Genomic DNA, 25,945 nt, shown 5'->3' with positions numbered 1-25,945 from the left:
TGCATCCATGTTTGCATCCTCATTTGCGTCTAGGTTTTCATCAACTACTACATCTATTTTTGCATCCCTTTTTGTATCCAATTTTGGACCAGGATTTGCATCGGGTTTTGTGTCTCGTTTTGCATCTACTTTTGCATCGACTTCTATTGCATCCACTTTTGCACACAATTTTGCATCCATTGTTGCACCCATTTTAAATTTCACTTTTTGCATCCCTTTTTACATCTTCATTTGCATCATACTTTGATTCTTTTTTTGCATCTATCATTACATCCACTTTTGTTATGCCACAATTTGCACCATGTTTTGCACTCACTGTTGTATCCACGTTTGCTTCCAATTTTGCATCCATGTTCACATCCTCTTTTGCATCAAATATTGCATCTATTTTTGCATCCACTTTTGTGTCAGGTTTATGCATTGGGTTTTGCATCTCGTTTTGTATCTACTTTTGCATCTACTTACATTGTATCCATTTTTTGCATCCAATTTTGTTTTGCCTGTTGCATCAATGTTTGCTTCCACTTTTACATCCATTTTTGCATCTTATTTTGCATATTTTTTGTCTATTGTTACATCCACTTTTGTTGCACCATATCTTGCGCCTACCATTGCAACCACATTTGCTTCCACGTTTGCATCCCCTATTGCATCCACTTTTGTTTCATCCATTTTTGCATCTGCTTTTGTGTCCGTTGTTGCATCCAAATTTGTTTCACCACAATTTGTGCCAAGTTTTACACCTACCATTGGATCCATGTTTGCTTCCACTTTTGCCTTCATGTTTGCATCCAAGTTTGCATTGACAACTGCATCTACTTTTGCATCCACTTTTGTGTCAGGTTTTTCATGTTGTTGTGCATCTACTTATGTTGTATCCACTTTTCATCCAATTTTACTTCTATTGTTGCCCCCATTTCTATGTTCGCTTTTGCATCCCTTTTCCAACACTCATCATATTTTCTGCATTGATGATATTCCTTATGGGATTGACAATTATGAACAATTGATGACAATGTCAATAATATTGACAATGATGAAAATGAAGATGATGGCGATGACATGAATTGTGATTATGATGATAAAGACGATAGTGGTTACAATGACAATGATGATGATGGCAATGATTATGATGATGACGATGCTAATGACGTTGGCGAATCTTCCCAATTTTAGATGTTGTCATTGTCATAATCATAAGCATTATCTTTGGTGTCATCATCATCATTTTCATCTAGGTCATCATCAAAAACTATAATGGCATGAATGATGGTGATGATTACAACAATGTCGATAGAAATTACATTAATGATGATGATGGGGATGATAAAAATGACAATGACGATGATAATGGTGGTGATGATGATGATCATCGATCATCTCTCAAAAATAGAGTTGTTATTTCTCTTATGTATATCAATGTGTCCTAAACAACCCTTTTCTAGCACTGATCACATTTTTTGGGTTGATGATATTTCTTACAACATCTACAATTATGAACAATTGCAAACAATGTCCATAATGATGATGATGATGGCATGAATGGTGATTATGATGATAATGTAATGATGGCAATAACAATGACAAGGATGTGATGATGATGACAATGATTATGATAATGAGAATGACCTTACAATCTTATGGATTCGTGAACAATTACTAGTTTCAATACCATCTTCTGGATACGTATTACTATCATACTTTTTAGATTTTCTGTCTCTCTTGAGGTATCTTACTATAATGGTGTTGTCAACACTAGAAAGATATCTTGTTGTAATGGTGGTTCTAATGTTAGCACTAGCAAAGTTTTTGTTAAATTTTGGTTAAAAAAAACCGATTTATGCAATTATTTTGACAATCTATGTAAAAAAGTAAATAACATCCAATTATTTTGACTGTAGTCCCATTGATTATCATGAATTCACCAGTCTGAAGACCATCTTCTACATACATATTATTATTAAACTTTTTGCATTATATCCCTCTTATATCTTGTTGTAATGGCAGTATTAGCACTAGAAAAATATCTTGTTGTAATGGTGATGTTAGTATTAGCACCAAAAAAATCACTAAATTTTGGTAAAAAAAAGTTTATCATTTATTTATTTTTAATTTGGGAAATTTTTGTTTTTATATCTTTTGTTTTTAATTCTATTTTTATGCAGTAATATTTTTTTTGGTTGAATTTTGGTAGTAACTAGTTTTTGGTCTAATCATATGTATTAACCATGTTCTTTATGCTACAATTCTAATTGTTGGGACAAAATTGCTCTTTCAAATAAGTTGCAAAAATCATATAAATGGAAGAATAGCGATGACAACTATTTTCATTGTCCAACTGTTCAGTATATCATGTATGAAAATATTCAACATTTTTATAAACAATGGATTAGAGGTGAGTCTGTAATTGTACATAATGTTTGGATGATACATAAAAACAAAGTTTGTTTCATTGATGTGGTTAGGATCTACTTTGGATACGAAACCCTAGGTTTGGAAGTATGTAAATAATGAATTTGGTTTACCTTTGATAACAAATGAAATTTTATTTCTTTTTCCTCGTAAAACCAAGGAAGATATGGCAATAATTCTCGTTAGAAAACTACTTCTTGTTGAAGGTTTATAATTGGTTGCAAAAGTTCAACAACTGGGTATAGAAGTTTTTAGTTGCTATTAGGGAAACAATGTGATTATAGGTTTTAGCAGACATAGATCATTCTTGGTATTTGATTCACTTTGATAATATAAGTACACCAAAGTGGATTAGGTTATGAGTGGATTGGCAAAGCAACCCGTATTTGTTCCTTTTAGTTTTTGAGATATCTCAAGTTCAACTAGTGCTATTAAATGGTTTCAAAGATGTTTGCTAGGGTTTTTCAACAAGGTCACTAGGTCCCAATGTAACATAGATACTTCATATTTGTTGAAAAGTAAAACCCCCACATAGCACTGAATAGATCATTAATGACTACCTAGAGAACTTAGACTAAATTAATCGTGGAAGTAAAAATTACAACCAAATTAATCATGAAAGTAAGAACTACAATTGAAAAAAACACACTTGGTAATATACTAGAATTCATCCTCGCCAAATCCGAAGTTGATGAATAATATGTTAAATCTTTAATGAAACTCATGAAAAATAATAAGCATGTTATCGATATAAGAGTGCATGAACTTGCTTAATGTATATTTGTTAATTGGAGATGATGAATATCTAAATAAAGTTGATGAATAATATGTTAAATATTTGATGAAACTCATGAAAGATAATAAGCATGTTTATCCATATAGGAGTGCACAAACTTTCTTAACGTGTAGTTTACGAGAAATTTTTCCAGCGTAAATCACAAGATATATCATTTGTTTAGGCGTTTCAAACCAACCAGTGTGGTTCATCGTCAGGACAAGTTGAAGAATCAGATCCAACTTTGCATGTTGAATAGTTTGAGCAGAGGGGATATTTGCACCTTAGCCTTAACAACCCTTGCCCAAGATGAATCTATTTAATGGACTAGCTTGGATATGTTAGGTCTTGGATTTCCAGAGTACCCAATCAATGCTTAACTCCCTAGTCCTAGCCAAAATTCACTCCTATTGAAGAGACAACTTGAACAATCTTGCTAATAAGATTAACAAGTTCGTTCCTTTTGATTGATTTACAACAAACCTTAATGCCTCTCTTTTCTTATCCTCCTCTTCCATTCTCCAACAAAAACTTATTAATCTTATATCATAAACACTTTATATAGGTAAGCATTGTAATCATTTTCCTCAACTCACACGGTACCTTTACACCTCAACCCATATAAGTGGACCTAAGTCCATGGCACAACCCATCACACTCTAAGATGGTTCTAATTGTCTCCTCAAAACTAGGACATAACACACCTTAAATGCCAAATGGTTAAGTCATCCCAAATTTGTGGGATTTTTTCCTTCATGGAACACATTCTAGCTAGCGTTGATCAAACACAATGCACTAACACCACTAACACACACTAAAAGTCCTAGATACCCTTACTCTGTGGCACGCACCCAAGCACTTCGACTGCACCTCCATAAAATGCACCTTCAACTTTGGATGTGCCAAAATAGTAATATCCTAACCCAATATGGCCTACTTGTTAGATTTGTGTAGTTCCCTCCTTATCAGATCCTTGCACCTCCTTGCACTCCATGGTAAATCTACTCTAATGGTCACCTTCCAAGTTCCAACACTTCCTTTCACATCATGACATAACCACCGATATACATTACAACAACCTCCAACTTCTTTAGTGGGTTGCACATCTATTTCACATTTCTTCTCCATCTTACAAAGTGGTAGTGCCAAGGAGAGAGTATCAAGTTGAATCAAGGATTGCTCACTTAGTACCACTACTAAGTTGCCTTCGTGCAACTTGTCAAATCCCTTCATTTTGTTTCACAACTTCTCATAGGGCTTAACTTGCTTGTATACACTTCTAAGTGAGACTACAATCCCCCAACCTCTCCTCTGCAACCCTTGTTAGAGTCTTCTTAGACGTGCAATCATGCCTCACGCTGAATATAACACTAGCATCCCAAATGTGCATGCTCATCCCATCTTTTAATGCTTCGCTGAAACCACATTATGACACTGCTTAAAATGAAATGTTTACATCTTAAGACAATGTACCTACTTTGCTTATGACAATCTAAACTATGCAAGTGGCTAAGAGAGGACTATATTTTCCCAGGATGAAAATATAGGGTCTTACAACCCCATTCACACAATAATTTTAATATATTTCACCCGAAAAAAGATACATACCCTACTCCTTTCAAATTTATCATATAATTTTAAGAAATTAACACTTGTTATTAACTATTAAATAGACTTACTATATATTCTCCTTTGTTTGCACCCACCTTATATGTAAAAACATATAAATATTTTCAATACAACCAAATTAAAATCATATTTTTCCATTTAAAAATTATTAAATTGAAATTAAAAAAAATTACACCTAATAAACTTAAACAACAACCATAAAAGTATATTATTATTATTATAAATATTTTATAACCTAACCAATAACCAAAAACATTATATAATTACTTCTTTAGTGATGTGAAAATAAAAAAAATGTATTTATTGTTTTAATAACACCTAATAAACTTAAACAACAACCATAAAATTATATTATTATAAATATTTTCCAACCTAACCAAGAACCAAAAACATTATATAGCTACTTAACTAGTGATGTGAAAATAAAAAAATGTATTTACTGTTTTTCACTATGAAATTAGCATTTTTGAAAAAGGTAAAGCTTTACTTTTCTTTTCAAAACCCCTCCCAACCCAAACTTCGTTTACGTTCTAGAACAAGAAGGAGGATCTGTTCACTTTTCGCAGGGCGGGAGCGAAAACGAGATTGCAGAGATTTGCAAATTAGGGTTCACCAGTAGCAGACACTCGAACCCCACGATCGGTTCTTCAGTCCATTGACGGCGCCAAGGTATGTTCCATTTTTAACTTCAATGGATTTCCACCCGCACATTCAGTCTTCCACACAGAGAGGAGTACACGCATTTCAGGTTTCTGGTTCAAAATCCAGTGTGTTTTTAGCAGCCACTCTTGTATGTTTAGGTTTTAATCTCTGTGCTGCAATCTATTACTGTTTGCAGGGATGGCACTGGCATTTGATGAGTACGGGAGGCCATTTATCATAATAAAGGAGCAGGAGCAGAAGACCCGAATCAGAGGCTTAGATGCTCAGAAGGCCAACATTGTGGCCGCCAGGTCCGTTGCGAGAATCCTCTGCACCTCACTCGGCCCCAAGGGAATGGACAAGATGCTCCAGAGCCCCGACGGCGATGTCACCATCAGTAAGCTTCTCTTCCATTTATTGAATCTCTATTTCTGGGTCGGTAAAACCCCTTAAAAATCTAAAATTCTGAAACTAAGTAGAATTTATTTTAAAAAACTTATGATTCGTAAGTAGCAGTTACTTTAAAAAATTTATAGGCTTTCCGAAAGGAGTGAAATAAGCAAATACTCTGCGATCTGCTTACTCTTCCTCACAAACTGTGAGGCCCGCCGAGCTAGATGCTCTACATACGACGCTGACTGCCTACGAAAGCTCCCGAATGGGTGAATGCGTTGAGATGTCACTAACATTGAGAGATAGACACTTTCCAGGGATCTACTTGGCGTAGAGGTACTTTTGGCGGGCTTTTCACTAACCAAGAAACTTCGTTTACAAATTATTTTGCTCAAAATAACACCAATTGCTCGACAGCAGAAGGTTCATAAAGAAATGGAAATAATAATTTTAAGAAGAATTTCGGAATAAAGAAATAAATTATATAAATGTCCACAAATGATGAAAGGACATTAGGTTAATGGGACTAAAACTATATACTGATGCTGGAGTGCTTAAAGGTATTCGCTGAAAAGGAGAGACTACAAATAAGATTTCAAATTTAACAGAATGACGAATGATAAAATAACAAAGGGGTGATTATCTCAATTGTTTGTAGCCAATGTTGTTGAGCATCTGGCTGGTTCTGGTTACGTGTTAGTAGGTAACCAGTTTAAATCCCCCAGATTTAGGTGCACTAGTCTATGTCAACAGTTTTACGAAGAATGCCATTCACAAATATGGAGAAGCATCTCTTGGATTTCCTTATCAGATTTTCAAGGGTTATAATAACAGATAAACCTGATACAATGAAGACGAGACTAATAGCAGAAGCCTAGAAAATAAATAAGTCCTAATTTATCTAAGCGTCAAAGGAGAGGTATGCAGGGCCATAAACCAGGCTGGATTCTATCCTGGCAAACTTTATTGAAGCTCATCGGACTGCAAAGTTTGACGGGTTACGTGTGGAAGGGAGAACCCTGGTGATGGGTGTCTGTCTAGTGTCTACAAGATATAAGCTGAGAATTATAGCTTTTGTAAGATAGCATACCTAGATGGCCTTGTGGATTATCTGGATGATCTCAACTGTGCTTGGTAAGGGTGCTTCTGAATCACTGATCGTCTGTTATTTTTCCTCATGACTGGTGCATCTACCGGGTCATCGATGCTTCATCCAGCTGAAAAAATGATGCAATCAATCTAGTGGATCTGGGTCTTGAGGACTCATGCATGTCCTGCTCTTAGAGTATTTGGTTCGCTTTACTTTGTTCTTGAATAATGAACTCTGCTTTCACTGTTGTGGGGAGATTCCGGTCTTAATGGATTTTTTGTTGTCATTTCAAAATTTGTAGTGGAGATAGTGGATAAAAGCCATGCACTGCAACAATGCTCCCAGCCAGATAATTTCATTAAATTTTGGAATCTAATAAGAAAAATCGAAATCGAGTAATAGTTTGTGTGGGAAGCAAAGAAAGTGAGAAAAAATATCTCTTAGCTTTGAGCTTCATTTATGAGTACTTTGTATAACGGCTACTTGGTTAACTTAGTAGGTCAGTCTTTATTATCTAAAATATGCATATTGAAGATTGGATATCACGACAGTTTCTCCCTCTCATCGCCATTGTCAACATGGTCGTCAGTGAGCATCTCTACATGAACAGAGGATCTATTTGTCCTTTTAATGTTAACAAATTTATAGTTAATTATATAATAAATATTTTGATGTACATGTACATGAGGACTGATTGGCGCCGTGAGCAAATCCAGGCAAGGGTAGGGGGTTCAAGAATTTTAAGGAAGGTTGCCTCTTGTTCATAATTGTTGTGACAATTTTTCTGATTACTGGAGGTTCAAGAATTTCAAGGAAGGTTGCCTCTTGTTCATAATTGTTGTGACAATTTATCTGATTACCTTGACCTCCCTGATTTCAGCATACATGTAACTAGGAATGGCTATAAACCATAGTAGCAAAATTTGAATCCGAATATGTATTCAAATACAACTCAGTATGGAAAATACCTAATAAAGAAATGCAACATGGTTCCAATATGGAAATCTATATTTCTCAGTATGAAAATAAGTGTTTTGTTCCATATTTTAGAAGAATTTCATCCTCAGAACACACTAAAACCAGAAAAAACAATTTATTCTTTGAAAATTTTGCAATGTAGTTTATTTTTAAGTGTTTTCTTACTGTTATTTTTATTTTTTTGAGGTTTTTGCTCTGTTTTTTTGGGGCTTATATGTTGATGGGTATCAAAGACATTATAAGGTAAGTGAATTGTTCTGTATCTGCATTGCAGTGAAAACATACTGAATTTTGTACTGTTGCCGAATTTCCATATAATAAAGAGCAATATGACCAAATCTTGCTACTATGCTAAAAACTAGATTTCCAGCATTGAAATCCCCTTGTGTATTCAGCTATGGGTCCTGTGGGTCATCTCGACTCCCCTTGTATTTGTTCAATAGAAATGTAGGGAAACAAATATTCCTTTCAAAGGTGTAAGACTCTGTCACCAAGCAATATCTAATGTGCCTAAACATGGTTCTATCAACCCTATGGTTGTCTTGTGGTATTTTTTCTTGCTTCTCTGTTCTACACTACTTGGACACTCCATAACATTTTTCTACATTTTAATCATGCTAGTTATAGAATGATTGTTAATTTTAGATAACAATGGTATGTTCTTATGCTTTAGAGCAATTTACGTCAATTTTCCTTATTAGCCCAATATAAATTTCCAGATTAGCAATCACATAAATATTGAGAGTATTTGTAGATAGAACATAAACAATAAGAATAAGACAAGTCAAGACAAGAGGGCACAATATTTGGCGGATGCTAGAGAAAAACCCCAATGTGGGGAAAACCCTTTGATCAAATCTTCTTATTATTCTTCAAAAGTTCAGCACAGAGAGAGAGAGAGAGAGAGAGTACATCATACAAAATTACTTGCCCAATCACTGTCAAAACAGTCCAGCCAAACAACAGTTAACAAGATGTTGTAACCAGAAAGTTAATGCTAGTCAAACCAACAAAAATCTCCTCCAAATGAGCTCAGCCAAACCCAGTCAATTCGGCCTCATAATAAGATCTTCATCTTCCAAATTTAGTTGAGATTTAATTTCTACACAGCTCAGCTTCGTAGCTTCATTGAACAGCAATAGCAGAGCTGCTTGGTATGTTGTTACTGCCAAATCTATTACCGATGGCTCTTAGCTCTACACAGTTCATATGGCTCACGATGTATAAGACTTTGTTCCTCTGCATTATGTATAACATTAACACACAGGTCAACTGACACGTTCCTCTACAACAAAGTCAGTTTGACTGAATGGCATCAATCTGCATTGCTTCTCTGCGACATATTTTGGCATTGATGCATAGTTAATATGGAATCGATACTCCATATATATGTAATCTAACCAATAGCGTCAAAATGGCATCATCTTATATGACCATGGAAATAACTCCTAATGAAGACTGTAATCTTACAGAGACCAGCATAAATAAACATGTTGAGTTTAAGATACATAAGGCACCGTTGAGTATTTTTTAAGTGACAAGACACCATTGTTGAGAATTCGATGTTTATATGTAATCTAACCAATAACATCAAATGGCATCATCTTATATGACCATGGAAAGAACCCCTAATGAAGACTGTAATCTTACAGAGACCAGCATAAATAAACTTGTTGAATTTAAGATCCACAAGGCACTGTTGAGTTTTTTTTTTAAGTTACAAGACACCATTGTTGACAATTCGCTGTTTAGATTCAAGTCTAGGGCATATAGTTGGCATAGTAAGAAAAGATATGTTGCTCCCTTAGAACTCACTGATACTTCTCACTGGCACTAGCTAGTAAGGTGACTATCAAGAAGTGAAAGGAACAAATCTCTATGATACCAAAGATCATCTGACTTCACTTCTAAGGAATGTCAGACTTTTGTTGTGTCTTCAATCTCCATAATAAGTCCAGGAGTATCCACCGATCTTCATTCTCTGAAGCATTGATCTATCTCATTGGTATAATTTCCTTTGCCTATCTTCAATATCATAATCAAGGAAGAGCATATGCATGGGCAGATTGTTCTGGCAGTCAGTGATATTGTTGACATCCACTGTCAATACTATTAGCATTTCAAAATCAAAACTATCTTCTACACTTGGGGTTTCAGACGAAGCAGGGTTTCAAATCATAACCAGTCTGAAAAACCATTGGAGTTGGGGGCTCTTTGACTAGGTTCTGAAAGTGCATGCTATTTGTAAGATTGGTGTAATGAAAGGAAGGGTAAAGAGGGTATAGCCAAAGTAATTGATAGGTTTCTGGTGGACACGAAAATTAGGCTATACCTACCTTCAGTGACAATGGAATTCACAACCACCAAACCCAAATTTTATATTTTTTAGGCACTAGCTGGAGTAGTGGATAAAACCACCACTCCTTTAGATCCAAATAATTTTAACTTCTATATCGATCCATCGCCACTTTATGTTATTTCCTTGTAGACGAAGGGATGGAACTCCCTGTCTGAAACATAAAACAAAATTTAAGGAACAGTAGCATGAGTCGAGCAGTGTTCTCTCCTCTGATGAGTTGTGGCACAAAAACCGTGCATTATCTAAGTCCCTCCTCTTTAAGGTAGAACTGGGTGACTGATTAGCTGACCTGGAAAACTTCTTCATCCTCTATTGCAAAACAGAGTATTTCTATGTTAGTCAGTCGAACTCACATGGAAAATCCAATCTGTGATATGTTTTATTTCTCTAAAATAAAACAAAATTAACCATATGTTGCATTACAGATTTGTTTTCGACTTGCATCTCAATCAGCGATATTAGGCTATATATCTCAATAAATTACTGTTTTCATTGTCACGTTCCAGGTACTCCTTTGAGATCAAGTCCTGAATTCTGGATTTTATTGCTTTAAGTTCGGGCTTGAATGTGCTTTGGAACTGTTCAACACACTCACTCAATAGTTGTTGCTGAGGTAAGATTTTTCTAGCCTTCATGATGAGAACTATTGTTGAATCTATTCAGAAATGTCTGTCTTCTTTTACATTTTCAATCACTCTATTCCTCTCATTTGCATTCATATCTGTAAGTGGAATCTTAATATTTTTCAACTTGTGCGAAAAGGGAGGATTGAATTCAAAATTATCACTTGTAGATATTGTTGCAGTGCTAGGTTCCTTTAGAAGAATCTCGATCTTGCCACATGAAACTAAATACAGAAGTTGAATAAGATCTTCATCTTCCAAATTTAGTTGAGATTTAATTTCTACACAGCTCATCTTTGTAGCTTCATTGAACAGCAGTAGAAGAGCTGCTTGGTATGTTGTTACTGCCAATTCTATTACCGATGGCTCTTGGCTCTACACAGTTCATATGGCTCACGATGTATAAGACTTTGTTCCTCTGCATTATGTATAACATTAACACATAGGTCGACTGGCACATTCTTATACAACAAAGTCAGTTTGAATGAATGGCATCAATCTACATTGCTTCTCTGCGACATATTTTGGCACTGATGCATAGTTAATATGGAATCGATACTCCATATATATGTAATCTAACCAATAGCATCAAATGGCGTCATCCTATATGACCATGGAAATAACTCCTAATGAAGACTGTAATCTTACAGAGACCAGCATAAATAAACATGTTGAGTTTAAGATCCATAAGGCACCGTTGAGTATTTTTTAAGTGATAAGACACCATTGTTGAGAATTCGATGTTTATATGTAATCTAACCAATAGCATCAAATGGCATCATCTTATATGACCATGGAAAGAACTCCTGATGAAGACTGTAATCTTACAGAGATCAGCATAAATAAACTTGTTGAATTTAAGATACACAAGGCACTGTTGAGTTTTTTTTTTAAGTGACAAGACACCATTGTTGACAATTCGTTGTTTAGATTCAAGTCTAGGGCATATAGTTGGAATAGTAAGAAAATATATGTTGCTCCCTCAGAACTCACTGATACTTCTCACTGGCACTAGCTAGTAAGGTGCCTATGAAGAAGTGAAAGGAACAAATATTGATGATACCAAAGATCATCTAACTTCACTTCTAAGGAATGTCAGACTTTTACTGTGTCTTCAATCTCCATAACAAGTCCAGGAGTATCCACCGATCTTCATTCTCTGAAGCATTGATCTATCTCATTGGTATTACCTCCTTTGCCTATCTTCAATATCATAATCAAGGAAGAGTGTATGCATGGGTAGATTGTTCTGGCAGTCAATGATATTGTTGACATCCACTGTCTGTACTATTAGCATTTCAAAATCAAAACTATCTTCTACACTTGGGGTTTCAGTCGAAGCAGGGTTTCAAATCATAACCCTGCAAAAAGTTTTGAATAACAGTAAGAAGATCTTCATCAAGTTTGAGCTTTATCTAGCAGCGGGGCTGCTCCATTTCAGTAGTATGAATGACTTGTTTCAAGTATGGTAGTAAGGATGACCAGGAAGAACAATTTGTATAGAATGGAGCTGAAGAGACACAAGAATTCAAAGTTGGAGAAAATATACAACTTGTGAAAGTAGACACAGTGGCTAGCAACCAGGAACCTTCTAACATGGGTGCTCCATTGAAGATGCCTATGCTTACAGAAGGCCTTGATATGTCTTCTTGCTTGAATTCTTTGTTTGGTACTGGACTTTAGTGATCCATTAGATAAGCCAAATCTTATGGAGAGTAATGATGCATTATTTTGTTCAGGTATTGATGATTCTCTTCCAGAAAATATCTCAGAGATTTAATTTAATTTCTACACAGCTCATCTTCGTAGCTTCATTGAACAACAGTAGCAGAGCTGCTTGGTATGTTGTTACTGCCAATTCTATTACCGATGGCTCTTGGCTCTACACAGTTCATATGGCTCACAATGTATAAGACTTTGTCCCTCTGCAATATGTATAACATTAACACACAGGTTGACTGACACGTTCCTCTACAACAAAGTCGGTTTGAATGAATGGCATCAACCTACATTGCTTCTCTGCGACATATTTTGGCACTGATGCGAGGAGAGATACATTATAGAGCTACTTAGAGGGCTAGAGGTGGATTATTGTATAACACATATGCTAGGGAGTCACACCACAATCCAAGCTTTCTCTTTTAGTAGGCTTTAGTGTGTTACTGTTGTGGCATGCATTATGGCGATACCATCCCTACAGGAGCTATGGTCATTATTAGAAATATTTCTGGTGAGCTTAGTATGCATTGATACAGTGGTTTTAGGAGATGGTTTATAAGGAGTGCAATGCAGATTTTGAGTGTAGAAACATACAGATCACATATGGAAATTTCATTATGGCTTTCTAGTGGGAGTGATTAGCTTGTTGGAGACTAGAACTTCAGATGCTACCGAATACAGAAAACACTCTGATTTTCTTTTTTGCCTGCCTTTCTCGAAACCTCGTTCTGGATAATCCACTCATTGGAGGTATGAAAGTGAAGGACTTGAAATACCAACCTTCATCTCCCAGATGCTGGGAACTTGGGAGAGAATGCTGGATGGTTTCAAGATCTCACTTCTGTGGAATATGGTTTCAATATTTTCATGCTGATCCTGAGACCCCGGGTGAGCAATCTGTCATTAGCAGATCCCAGTCTTTAAGCAGTTAGTCCTGTTTGGACACTAGGAGATCCCTCTTTAGCTCCTTTTACTGCTTTCATGAACCCCACCCATCTTAGTGACTGGTTCCTTAGCTCCTTTCGGTCGCAAGAGAGAGGATACATTACGTAACGAGTCTTTATGTGCAAGATTGGTCAAGCGAGATTCTTATTCCCGGTCAAAAGATCTGAATTCTGGGATGAATGGGGAACTGGTATTAACGTCCTCCTTTTATATCTAATTTGGCCAGTAGGTGGAGCACCGGTGTGCTGGCTGATTGCTCCTGGAGCGGTAGGGCCCCTCACTTTCTTTTGTTCGGCTTTCCCAGGTGATTGGAAGATCTGGCCATAGCTATAGGAATAAGCTGGGGGCGCTCTTGCTAGCCATTGTGGATTCGGTAATTGCTTGCCATTGTGAAAAGGTTGGAAGAGCTCAAATAAGAATAGGGGTCGCCTAATAATAGTAAGTAGGGCGACGCACTAATCTGAACCTATGGATGGAATCAGCCCAATCTATCTATCCTGTTGGCCCCGATTGGAATCCTGTAGGAAAAAACTGGCTTAGTCAATCAATGCTTGAGCAGAAACATCCCTCATCTCGCCGCCCATCCGATACAGCTGGGCATCCGATCTAGGTCAGACCTCATCAAGGTGTCGAGCATCCATAAGGTAATCCGATCAATAAGCGAGAACGAGCGCATGAATGAACCCTTTATAAGTCAGGGGCCTGCCTGTCACTTCAAACATAAAATTGAGATTGATGTGCCTGGATGGACGATTTGGACTAGCTAGATGCTGGCCCACCTCCCCGCTGGCACTACTCCCGATATAGGGATTCAATCCAGCCAAAGCAGGTGCAGGGAAGAATCCAACCGGGCGATTAGTCTTTGTGTTATGAGCTTTCTTGGTGGAAACATGTACACTGGTCTATGTGCCTCACTGATTAGTAATGTTATACCATCCTGTAATAAAGAGACTATAGATATGAAAGCTACTCACTATCCATGGTACTTGTTGGCTCTCTCCCTCTTTCACACTGATCTAGCCTCTAAGATCTTTATAGAAATTTCTAAGATCTTTATAGATCTTTATATGAAACCAATTCTCAGACAGAGAAGAATGGATATCATGAAGAAAACCTAAATTTTATGGCTATAGAAGATGCAATTCCCAGAGGCCAGGCCAACAAGCCCTTCTGGGCTCATGGGGTTGACTTATTGGGATATTCTTTGGGGTCCAGGAGGCATGCCAATTTGCCATTTGAAGATCCTAATTCTCCTCGCCATTCGCAAATCGTTCGTCTGTGCTTATGCTCAGAGAGGACAGCTCAGCTTGAGAATGTAAGTTGATAATCTGTACTGATAGATTTATAGATAGTTTTGTAGCATTGCTGCAAGTCAATATCCAATACTGTGTACTATTTGATTTAGTAGTGTCAGAGAAGTCATATGGGGAGGATAGGAATTATGTTATGCAGATATGAAGTCCATAAGGTTTATTTCCTAGTATCTAGGTCAATGAAGAGGATAGGAATTGTTCTGTAACTGTGGATAGGAAGTCCATAAGGTCTATAGCCTAGTGATAGCTAGGCCATAAAGTCTATTATCTTCCATGTTAATAGAGTTTATTGTCCACAAAGAGTTTATAGTCCATGAGGTCTTACATTTGTGCATTGTTAATGCCAGTAAATGCACACTAGGTTTTGTTCTCTACGTTATATCATTATAAATTAATGAACTATAAGCTCTATGATTTCATGAGTATCAATTTTGATGTTGATGGATTGCCATCACAGGTTTGCAAGACAGAAAGAACAACAATGTGTGGAGCTTTAACAGCAGCTGGGCTTAAAGCCACTTCCGTTCTCAAGGAGCTTGGCAATCGCTGGGAGCATTACCCTGTCATAACTCTGGTTGACTGCAGAAGCCTCGTTGGCAGCAGCCTATCTGATCATAGTGTTGGTAAGGTTTTGCCAATTCCATATTTGCACATTGCTTTATTTTATTTTGAATTACCACTGTTGCTTCAAAGTTTTGTCTAGTTTTCACAGTATGTTTTTGTATTTATTTACAGTTATCGGTTTCTGTAGGTTTAATTTATTTATGGCATGATTTCTTGCACTCTATGAACTGGGTTTTTCTAGTGTGAGCAGTCATGTTGTTCATGGTATATATGTTGTACAGATACACTTGTATTCAGTAACAAAGCAATTGTGTGTGGTTCTATCAGGTACAAACAATATTAGTATATCTCAATTTGTATACCCTTTATTTTTTTATTAATTTTCTTCTGATCAGTTGTGTGAATATTTGTATTGCTTCCCTTGACCCTTATTTTGGTTTCTTGTGGGCACGAAGGTTTCTACCATTCTGCTATTATGAATACCCATCATATCAATGAAACAGGGGACTTTTGAGAGCTGGCCAGACAATGCTCAAATGCACTTGATACATCTATGAGGAATCGAAAACATTTCACAGACATGAGTGATGTCAACTTCCTTATGTGCCAAGCAATTCAACATCTTTATTTAACTCCATCATCTTCACTTCACACTTCACTTATTGTTGTATTTGAAGGTCCCATGGTGGACGAAATGGATGAATTGAAAAGGGCAATAGGTTTAGAGGATTATATGGGATGCTCTTCTGTTCATGGAGTAGGACCTTCTCTTGCAGTTTTTGATACAGTCAGAAATGGAGCTTTGGATTGTGCATGTGTATATCCCGCATCTTTGCATTCCAGAAAACAAATGCAAACTTTAATTAACTGTATGAAGAGTATCCTCATTGGTGCTGCTAAGCTCTGAGAGAAAGTGTCAGGTGCAGACCTTGACAGAAACCTGATTGTGCAAATGGGATAAAGGATATCATCTAGGAAAATATTATGTAGCCATTGTTTTCGTTCATACAAAGCAGTGTTTTTTTGTAGCACAGACTTTTATCATTAAATACTACCATATGATAAACAACGATCTTATCTATCAATTTGCAAGTATTGTTTATATTTTTCCCTCGTATCTTTTCAGAGTGAGAATCCCAATTTCAATTTATTGAAAATAAAAATACACAAGTGTGGCCAAGCTCGGAATCCTATTGAGACAATAAGATGCAAGAGAATACACTAAGTCCTTATGTCCTTGGAGCACCTACTACATGAGAAAAAAAAAAAAAAAATCACCTAGTTAATTCAAGGAAAATGATATAGCCTAAATCCAAAGAAATGAAGAGGTTCCATCTTTCCATAGGCGCATAATAATATTGTATGCATAAGACATAACATATACATAACACAAATTTTCTCTGCTTTCTTTTATCTGTTGTCACCTAGATGGCCCTGGTTAGTTTTGTAGTCAAAAGTGGTCAAATCTTGTAGTCAATGGCTACAGAATTATTTGATGTTGTTGTCTGACATAAGGTTGTTTGCCTGTGCTGTAGTTGATCTATAAACTGAAGTATAACTAGAGGTGTTCTAGCTTTCACACTACAACAAAACCAGCGATTAGCGTCCCTTTTTACTTCTTTTTTTGCATCTAGAGCCCATTTTTGGTGCTATTTGCATCCATTTATCAAATATGGTGCAAAACTTGACACAAAATTTACATCAAGTTTTGCACCAAATCTTACACCAAGTTTAGCACCAGGTATTGCAATAGGTTTTGCACCACGTTTTGCACCAAATTTTATGCCAAGTTTTGTGTCATCCTTTACACCAGGTTTTGTTCCAGGTTTTGCATCAAGTTTGGCACCTAATTTTGTTTGACATACTTTTGCATCCTCATTTGCATCCATTTTTTGCACCTACACTTGCATCAACTTTTGCATCGACTTTTGCATCCTTTTTTGCATCCTTTTTTAAATCATTTTTTGCATCCATTTTTTCATCCATTTGTGCATCCCTTTTGCGCCAAGTTTTACATCGTGTTTTGTGTCTAGTTTTGCATAAAATGTTGCATCTACTTTTGTTGCATCCACTTTTCCCTCTTGTTTGGCATCCATATTTACATCCTCTTTTGCATCTATTATTGTACCCACTATTGCATCTAATATTTTTGTGCCACAATTAGCGCTTAGTTTGGCACCTCCTTTTGCACCCACTTTTGATTATAATTTTGCATCCACGTTTGCATCCTCATTTGCGTCTAGGTTTTCATCAACTACTACATCTATTTTTGCATCCCTTTTTGTATCCAATTTTGGACCGGGATTTGCATCGGGTTTTGTGTCTCGTTTTGCATCTACTTTTGCATCGACTTCTATTGCATCCACTTTTGCACGCAATTTTGCATCCACTGTTGCACCCATTTTAAATTTCACTTTTTGCATCCCTTTTTACATCTTCATTTGCATCATACTTTGATTCTTTTTTTGCATCTATCATTACATCCACTTTTGTTATGCCACAATTTGCACCATGTTTTGCACTCACTGTTGTATCCACGTTTGCTTCCAATTTTGCATCCATGTTCACATCCTCTTTTGCATCAAATATTGCATCTATTTTTGCATCCACTTTTATGTCAGGTTTATGCATTGGGTTTTGCATCTCGTTTTGTATCTACTTTTGCATCTACTTACATTATATCCATTTTTTGCATCCAATTTTGTTTTGCCTGCTGCATCAATGTTTGCTTCCACTTTTACATCCATTTTTGCATCTTATTTTGCATATTTTTTGTCTATTGTTACATCCACTTTTGTTGCACCATATCTTGCGCCTACCATTGCAACCACATTTGCTTCCACGTTTGCATCCCCTATTGCATCCACTTTTGTTTCATCCATTTTTGCATATACTTTTGTTTCCGTTGTTGCATCCACATTTGTTTCACCACAATTTGTGCCAAGTTTTACACCTACCATTGGACCCATGTTTGCTTCCACTTTTGCCTTCATGTTTGCATCCAAGTTTGCATTGACAACTGCATATACTTTTGCATCCACTTTTGTGTCAGGTTTTTCATGTTGTTGTGCATCTACTTATGTTGTATCCACTTTTCATCCAATTTTACTTCTATTGTTGCCCCCATTTCTATGTTCGCTTTTGCATCCCTTTTCCAACACTCATCATATTTTCTGCATTGATGATATTCCTTATGGCATTGACAATTATGAACAATTGATGACAATGTCAATAATATTGACAATGATGAAAATGAAGATGATGGCGATGACATGAATTGTGATTATGATGATAAAGACGATAGTGGTTACAATGACAATGATGATGATGGCAATGATTATGATGATGACGATGCTAATGACGTTGGCGAATCTTCCCAATTTTAGATGTTGTCATTGTCATAATCATAAGCATTATCTTTGGTGTCATGATCATCATTTTCATCTAGGTCATCATCAAAAACAATAATGGCATGAATGATGATGATGCATGATTACAACAATGTCGATAGAAATTACATTAATGATGATGATGGGGATGATAAAAATGACAATGATGATGATAATGGTGGTGATGATGATCATCATCGATCATCTGTCAAAAATAGAGTTGTTATTTCTCTTACGTATATCAATGTGTCCTAAACAACCCTTTTCTAGCATTGATCACATTTTTTGGGTTGATGATATTTCTTACAACATCTACAATTATGAACAATTGCTAACAATGTCCATAATGATGATGATGATGGTATGAATGGTGATTATGATGATAATGTAATGATGGCAATAACAATGACAAGGATGATGGTGAAGATGATGACAATGATTATGATAATGAGAATGACCTTACAATCTTATGGATTCGTGAACAATTACTAGTTTCAATACCATATTCTGGATACGTATTACTATCATACTTTTTAAATTTTCTGTCTCTCTTGAGGTATCTTACTATAATGGTGTTGTCAACACTAGAAAGATATCTTGTTGTAATGGTGGTTCTAATGTTAGCACTAGCAAAGTTTAGTAGGGAGGATGCTACTACAATAGGAATTCCTTCTAAGTGACTATGGCATTCAAAATGAGGCTTTATGGGCTGCTTGGTAACACATGTTCTCATGCTCATATAAAATTAATGTGAAAAGTTGCTTTAATTGGTTCCCATGCATAATTGATATTGATAATGGGGTGGTATAAAATTGTAATGGGCATATCCGTTAGTTAGTTATGATGGGTCAACAACATTGAAACCATCCAAGTGACATTTCACCTTGGAACAATCGTCGCTCGTGCGAAAACACGAAGTTTATGTAAATGAAAGTTGTGATTGTAGTGGAATTAAAACCATCGAGAAATATCAAAGAAGACGCTGCCTACCAGTTTTGGAAGACAACCAAGGCATTGAACAACTATTTGCGTTAGGATGTAGTGAGGGAATCGAAGGAAATTTGGCAGCCCTAAGTTGCCATTACTATTGCCAATCACACATTCAATAGTAACCATAAAAGGTAGCCACATATAAACAGAACCTCGAGGTGTTGACAGTCAGAATCTATTGTAATAGCTTTGACGTATATATAGTTTTGTGTTTAGATGAGAATGAAGTGGGCTTCATCTAGGGTTCGGCTCAATCCTCGTCCATTCCATGAAGTGGTGTTTAATTCGCCAAGCAAGAGAATATTACGTGAGTGTTCAGAGTTAAATCAACAGAAATCAAGGACGTGTGATTGTCAAATTATTGCTCCTCCCTTATGATTGAGCGCTTGATGTGATGGTCATTATCCTTGGGTGATACTTTTATTCCCCATTTTCTATTGAAAAAGTAGCGTTTTTCTGTTCGATTATGATAGGATTGGATGAACGCTGGTTTGGGTGGATGTAGACCCATGTTTTTTTGTGGTGATCTTCAAATGTCTTGAGGATAAGAAAAAAATCCTTGACCAAGGTCCATGGTTTTGGGGATGAGTTGGTCTTCTAGTGAAGCCATGGTTTCCCAACTTCAATCCTCTCACTATGTTGCCGATGACTACTCTAGTATGGGTAAGATTCCCAGTTTTCCCATTCACTTTACCCATCTAGATCTCTTAGAAAAAGTGAGCAATTTTATTGGAAGATTCGTCAAAGTAGACAGGGAAAGACTTTTGAAAGGCATTTTCACCTATGTTTGCATATGTGTTTAGGTAGATCCCAATGAAGTTTTGCGAGATAAAATTGAGCTCAAGTGGATGGGAATTGTGTATTCCCAACCCCTGGACTATGAAAATACAACTTATAGATACACCAATAAATTTCAACCACAAACCTGTAAATTTCATTTTCCTTCACACCATGCATCTAATTTGTATTCTGTATGAGAATTAACAAAGGAATGATGCTCTTTTTCCTATATTTTGACTCCCGGAGAATACTATGATAAACGTGGATAGACATAGGGTCCTGTATGGTCCATTTACATCCCATGGATGGGAAATCAAAAGTAAATAAAATAACATCCATTACATAGGCACTCATGTAAAATGGGGGAACAATGTTTTCTAGAATAAAAAAACTACAGTTCTTCCTATAATCTAGGATTTGGATACTTAAATTATTAGATAGAACAGTCCCCCAGTCCATAACATAGCTGCATCAATCAAGGGTACCCACTGGTCTGAAAACTTTTGGGTATTGACATAACCAAATAATCTACATATCATAGTGGAAACATAACAATATGGACCGACAAGAGAAGCTATAGAATGCATACCCTTATTTTCTCGCTTGTGCTTGCTGGCATCTCTTCTCCATCCTTTGATGACTTCAGATTGATCCTGATTTTCCTTCATGAATTTCTCAATGAAGGCATTATCATATTTCTTCTGAGCTGCCGACAACTGGTACATTCGAGTCGAATCTTTGTTGGTGAAAGAGCCGATGATTGTGTTCCTCTTGGTCATAAAGTTTCTGTCAGCGATGTTTAGATGGTCAACAACACATGTGATCATATCCATGTAAGGAAGGATGTTCAGCTGAGCAACAATTCTGTGGAGGAATGAATTGGCCAGATCACTATATGTAGTATCAGAAACTGGGTATGAATCTTCGGCTATGACTACTCTTTCTGTGACTCTCAGCTCTTCATCTTCGAAAAGTTGATATGTGGCCTCCCAGGTAGATGTTCCGGTGTTTGAGGTGCATGTGGTATCGGTAAATAATGCAAGCAATTCTGCAAACTCAAGGGGAAGAGCAACTGATTGTTGTTGAACAACAGGTTTCTTCATGGGTTTGGTCGACCAAGACATTTTTGTTGAATTATGCTTGTTGGGACTGACTTGTCAAGAGAAACACAAGGGTGAGAGTAACTAACATTTAGAGCGAATAACTTAGCAAATAACCGATTACATAATAATCCAAGACTTTTATGAGCGAAATCTCAAGAAACCGTTAGTAATAATGAATGCGTTTATTCTATCGAAAACCATTAATTCTCCACATTTGGCCATTAATATCGCATCCGCCATATCTCAACTTTTGAAGCCTTGTCACTTTGAAACCTCCGATTGCAACACGTGTTGCAGACTCGACTGCTCCATCATAGCACACCTTAATATAATATCACAGTTGCCATGTCACGCCTTTCATATCACAAGTTTTAAAGACGTGTGTCTGGTCATGGACATTAAAAGTTGCAATGGTTATGGTGTAAATAATTAAATTGAATGGATATGGTGTAAATAAAGTCGCAAGTTAGAGGCTTCGGAAGTTTGGTCATGGACAATAAAACAAAAACGCCACTCGCGAGATCCCAATATGAAACGTGGCAGTTTTATGGGGTCGACCTCTTTATTACTATTTACATATATATGCCAGCTTTTATTATATTTATGCTTTAAACCTTTAAAATTTATTTGGAAAAGGTTTTAATCGCCATTTTTCTTAAAAGACTTTTTAGGATGTTCTAATATATCCTTTCGCATTGAGGCTTTAGAATTAAACCTAAAATTTATCGCTCTTTTTAATTAATTTTTTTTTTATCTTAAAACTAATATTTCCTCTCAATTTTTTTTTTTATAATTATATCCTAAATTTTAAAATAATAACCCTTCTCTATTAATTCTTTTATTAATTATATAATAAAATTATTAATTCATACAACACATATTTAACATTTTACTAAAATATTACTTTTACTTACTTCCATATCCCACTACTTCTATGACGTTGCACAAACCTACTTCCATATCCCACTACTTCTATGACGTTGCACCGGTTTGTGCAAATGCTAGTTCTATATACAATGTAGGGTTTCAGGGTCGGCGACAACGCTCTTTAACTTTTTAAAACATTTATATCTTAAAATGGGTTGTTATATCGGATGTAGGGTTTCAGGTCCGCAGATATATCCTTCTCCGAGGGGTTTCAGGAGGGCCTCTTACGCCGCGTGCCCTTTTCAGGTAGATGCATTTGCAAATATTTGCATTGTGCTATTTTTCTTTCCAGGCGGCGGATTGACTTGATCGGTGCACGGACAAAGGTGCATTTTTGGATAACCGATGCGGCTGGTTCAGATCCTCATATGCAATCGGATAGAGGTGAGTCTAAGCCTTGATTTCTTTTGTCCCTCTCAACCCATATTCTCTTATCACGATGTCTTTTTTGTTTTGTATTTCCGCTTCACATTTTCCAGAAGAGGTGCTGCTTATATTTGCTTTCACAGACTCACAGCAAGCATATTTTTTCAATCTGTGTTCTTTTTGGCGCATTTATTGGCTTACATATCGATTGATATTGATATATTTTCCCTCAATTTTTCTAATCTTTTATTTCATCCGAGTGTAAAGAGATACATTATGTAAATGCTTTAAGCTTCGGGAAATATCAGAACGAAAATATACATTCTTTGCTAAGCCTGAAGAAGGCATTGATATTGATTGAAGGGTCCTGTAACTTCTCTAAAATTCAGAATTCTTCTTTTGAGGCACTTGGATCATCTTCAGAATACTGACTGTCATAAGAATCCCCATTCGAGGATGCAGAAATATGTTCGTGTAAGATATGACAATCCTTGATTTCACTTCATAACCTTGAACCCTCAGCCAACTATAGTCCTTCCTTCCTCAAGGTGTCTGCTTCACCATTTAATTCTTTGTAGACATGTTCAAAGCACTCTGAAATAAAAACGGACAGAACGTTTGATTTCATCTTCTACTACTGCCATTCATCCAATTAATTACTAACAACTGATGAATTTAGTAACACTTGTTTAACAGATTCTTCTCCTACAGGAAAGTAGCACAGTCTGAATTTAAAGGCTAATCGAAACTGTAATCTGAATGTCGTTTGAGCCTATAAACGGACACAGTTAGAAAACATGCACAGAACATGTAGATCACTGTCGAGAACCCCTGTTAATGCTATTCCATTATCATTGAATAAAAAGCTGCATCACTAACATATCTCAGTGCAAAATGCACTGCCCCCTTCCAAGTATTAGAACTTGTGTTTTGTGGCAACCTGATGAACTTGCCTAGGCTGCACCATGTACTGAAAGTGTTGACTGCAAAATAAATGTTAGGCCTTGTGTTAACTAAGTACATGAGGAAACCTATCAATTCCCTGTATACAGATGTTCATCAAATCTGAATTAGAATCAGCAAAGTACAATGGATTTACTACCACAGGGGAGTAGCCATGGGTTTGCAGTACATCATTTGAAATCTCATCAAAATTTCAATTGCATACACTGGAGTAGCCATGGGTTTGCAGTCCATCATTTGAAATCTTCTAAGAATTTCAATTACATACTTTTTCTGTCCAAGGAACACTTCACCTGCACTTTGCTACACCCCTAGAGCCAGCAAGTAGTGCTTCAAGTCATGACAAATTCTCTTGCCAATTTCGCCCTGCACCAGTTTGTGGATTCCTTTTAACTTCCTGTGAGTGTAAGATTGTCTACATATGGGACTAAAACAAGCCGATTAGAATGATCTACCAAATTGTAAAAATTAGAATCTGCATCTGTCTCAGTGAAACCCAAATCTGAAAGTTACTCATCGATCTTGGAGTGCCATGCAAATGGTGCATGTTTCAACTCATAAAGGGCCTACTTCAACTTGTAAACATGGGTCTCAAGCCTATTCACCTAAAAGCCTCTTGGTTGGTTTATTCATATAACTCCTTAATCAACCTATTAAGAAATGTTGTCTTTACATAAATTTGATATAAAATCCAATGGAAGATTGTTGTGAAAGACATAGTAAATCTGATAGAGGTATATTTAGTAACAAGAGCAAAAGTCTCCTCATAGTCAACTCCTTTTTAATGGGAGAACCGTCCAGCCACAAACCGAGCTTTGCAGTTTTATATGCTGCTATCTGGTGCATGCTTAACCATGCATGATTGTTGTAAGAAAAACTAGAGTCAAATACTGACTTCTCCACTAGTCTAGGCACTATCTCCTACCCATCATTCTTTAGGAGGAGATGTATTCCTCCATCATGGAATTTTGCAGTACTTGCTTCCTTACTGCCGTTACTAGAAGGTTTTGTTTCAATAATGAAAGATATCAGTGCAACATAACTAGGGAACTTTTTAGGAGGGTGGCTTATTTGAAGGGAAGTAGTTGGAGCACCAACTTACTCTGTTGCCTCTTTTAATGTCTAGATTAGCCATCTAGGCTTTCTAGCTAAACTTGAAGGTAAAGAGGCACCCCTTGCACTTCCAAAAGCTTGCTGATCTAAGTATGTGTTTCATGATCTTTTTGATTTCTGCAGATCTGTTTTTGGGATACCAAGCTCTTCTGCCTCCATGGTCACTATTGGAGGTTCTTGAGACTTAGAGGACCATGCATTTTCTTCAAACTTGGTATCTCTGCTCACAACTACTTTATGTTGAGATGGAATGTATATTCTATAAGCTTTTGAGGTTTCACTCTAACCTACAAAATGCCCTTCAAACTAGAAGGTTCCAACTTGGTCGTTTTCCCATCTGGAATATGAATGTAGATAGGACAACTGAAAAACTCAAAGATGTGTTACTTGAGGCTTCTGAATTCCTCCAGTCTTATCCTTCAAAATTCTGTGAGGATACCTATTCAAAATATAGACAATGATGAGACATGTTTATACACAGAGACACATGAGCAGAACTAGATCATGAATCAAGGCCCCAAACTACTGAGGGTTGTAGGGAACTATCAACATTTTCTTGATTCTTGATTTCATGCAAAAGGTATCAAACTCCTTTGGTTTTTGTGAATTAAGTCTAGGACTTCCTAGAAGAATCATCAATAAAATATTCATAGTAAATGTTACTTGATAAGGAAGTTGAAGAGATGGGCCCACATACATTTGAGTTGATTAGGTCAGAAACCCCTCTTGACCTATGTTTACTGCCAGGAAAACATCCTTTACATGCTGGCCAAGTGCACAACCTTTGCACACTCCTTTCTTCTCAGCCTTGAAGATTGGCAATGCCCACACCATGTTTTTCAAGATTGGCAACATTCACTAGTGCAAGTGAC

The 25,945-nt window shown here is 36.5% G+C and overlaps 2 protein-coding genes across 5 annotated transcripts in view; both read left to right on the top strand.

Moving 5' to 3' along the window:
• Window positions 1-5,318: 5,318 nt before the first annotated feature.
• LOC149239694 (uncharacterized) overlaps window positions 5,319-25,945 on the top strand; it is a 29,620-nt gene continuing 8,993 nt past the window's right edge. The window contains exons 1-3 of one of the 4 annotated variants that reach the window (XM_089373488.1): window positions 5,319-5,485; window positions 5,655-5,855; window positions 10,785-10,891. Coding sequence is in view for 1 of the 4 variants with exons in the window: in XM_089373490.1 (XP_089229616.1) it covers window positions 22,977-23,015 (39 nt within the window). In the remaining 3 variants the exon portion in view is untranslated. Of the gene's footprint in view, window positions 5,565-5,654; window positions 5,856-10,784; window positions 10,892-22,855; window positions 23,016-25,945 lie in introns of those variants that run through there. The other 3 variants (XM_089373489.1, XM_089373490.1, XM_089373487.1) reach the window with 3 other exon arrangements.
• On the top strand, window positions 14,539-16,355 carry LOC149239695 (uncharacterized). The gene is made up of 3 exons (XM_089373491.1): window positions 14,539-14,880; window positions 15,336-15,501; window positions 15,898-16,355. The coding sequence occupies exons 1-3, from the start codon at window positions 14,689-14,691 to the stop codon at window positions 15,954-15,956; spliced, it is 417 nt and encodes a 138-aa protein (XP_089229617.1). The 5' UTR covers window positions 14,539-14,688; the 3' UTR covers window positions 15,957-16,355.

The sequence above is a fragment of the Pinus tabuliformis genome, chromosome 8 (genome assembly GCF_031772625.1).
Source record: "Pinus tabuliformis cultivar Carrire ecotype Pingquan chromosome 8, CPIR1, whole genome shotgun sequence".
Taxonomy (NCBI): domain Eukaryota; kingdom Viridiplantae; phylum Streptophyta; class Pinopsida; order Pinales; family Pinaceae; genus Pinus; species Pinus tabuliformis.
The sequence above is the reverse complement of the archived record's forward strand: the minus strand, read 5'-3'. Positions and strand labels throughout refer to the sequence as shown.

Excerpts from the sequence above, each read along its gene's own strand:
- LOC149239695 (XM_089373491.1), top strand. The coding sequence starts at position 14,689 with ATGGCTATAGAAGATGCAATTCCCAGAGGCCAGGCCAACAAGCCCTTC. Across the intron at positions 14,881-15,335 it reads GGACAGCTCAGCTTGAGAAT|GTTTGCAAGACAGAAAGAAC; the intron begins GTAAGTTGATAA and ends TTGCCATCACAG. Across the intron at positions 15,502-15,897 it reads CCTATCTGATCATAGTGTTG|GTTTCTACCATTCTGCTATT; the intron begins GTAAGGTTTTGC and ends GTGGGCACGAAG.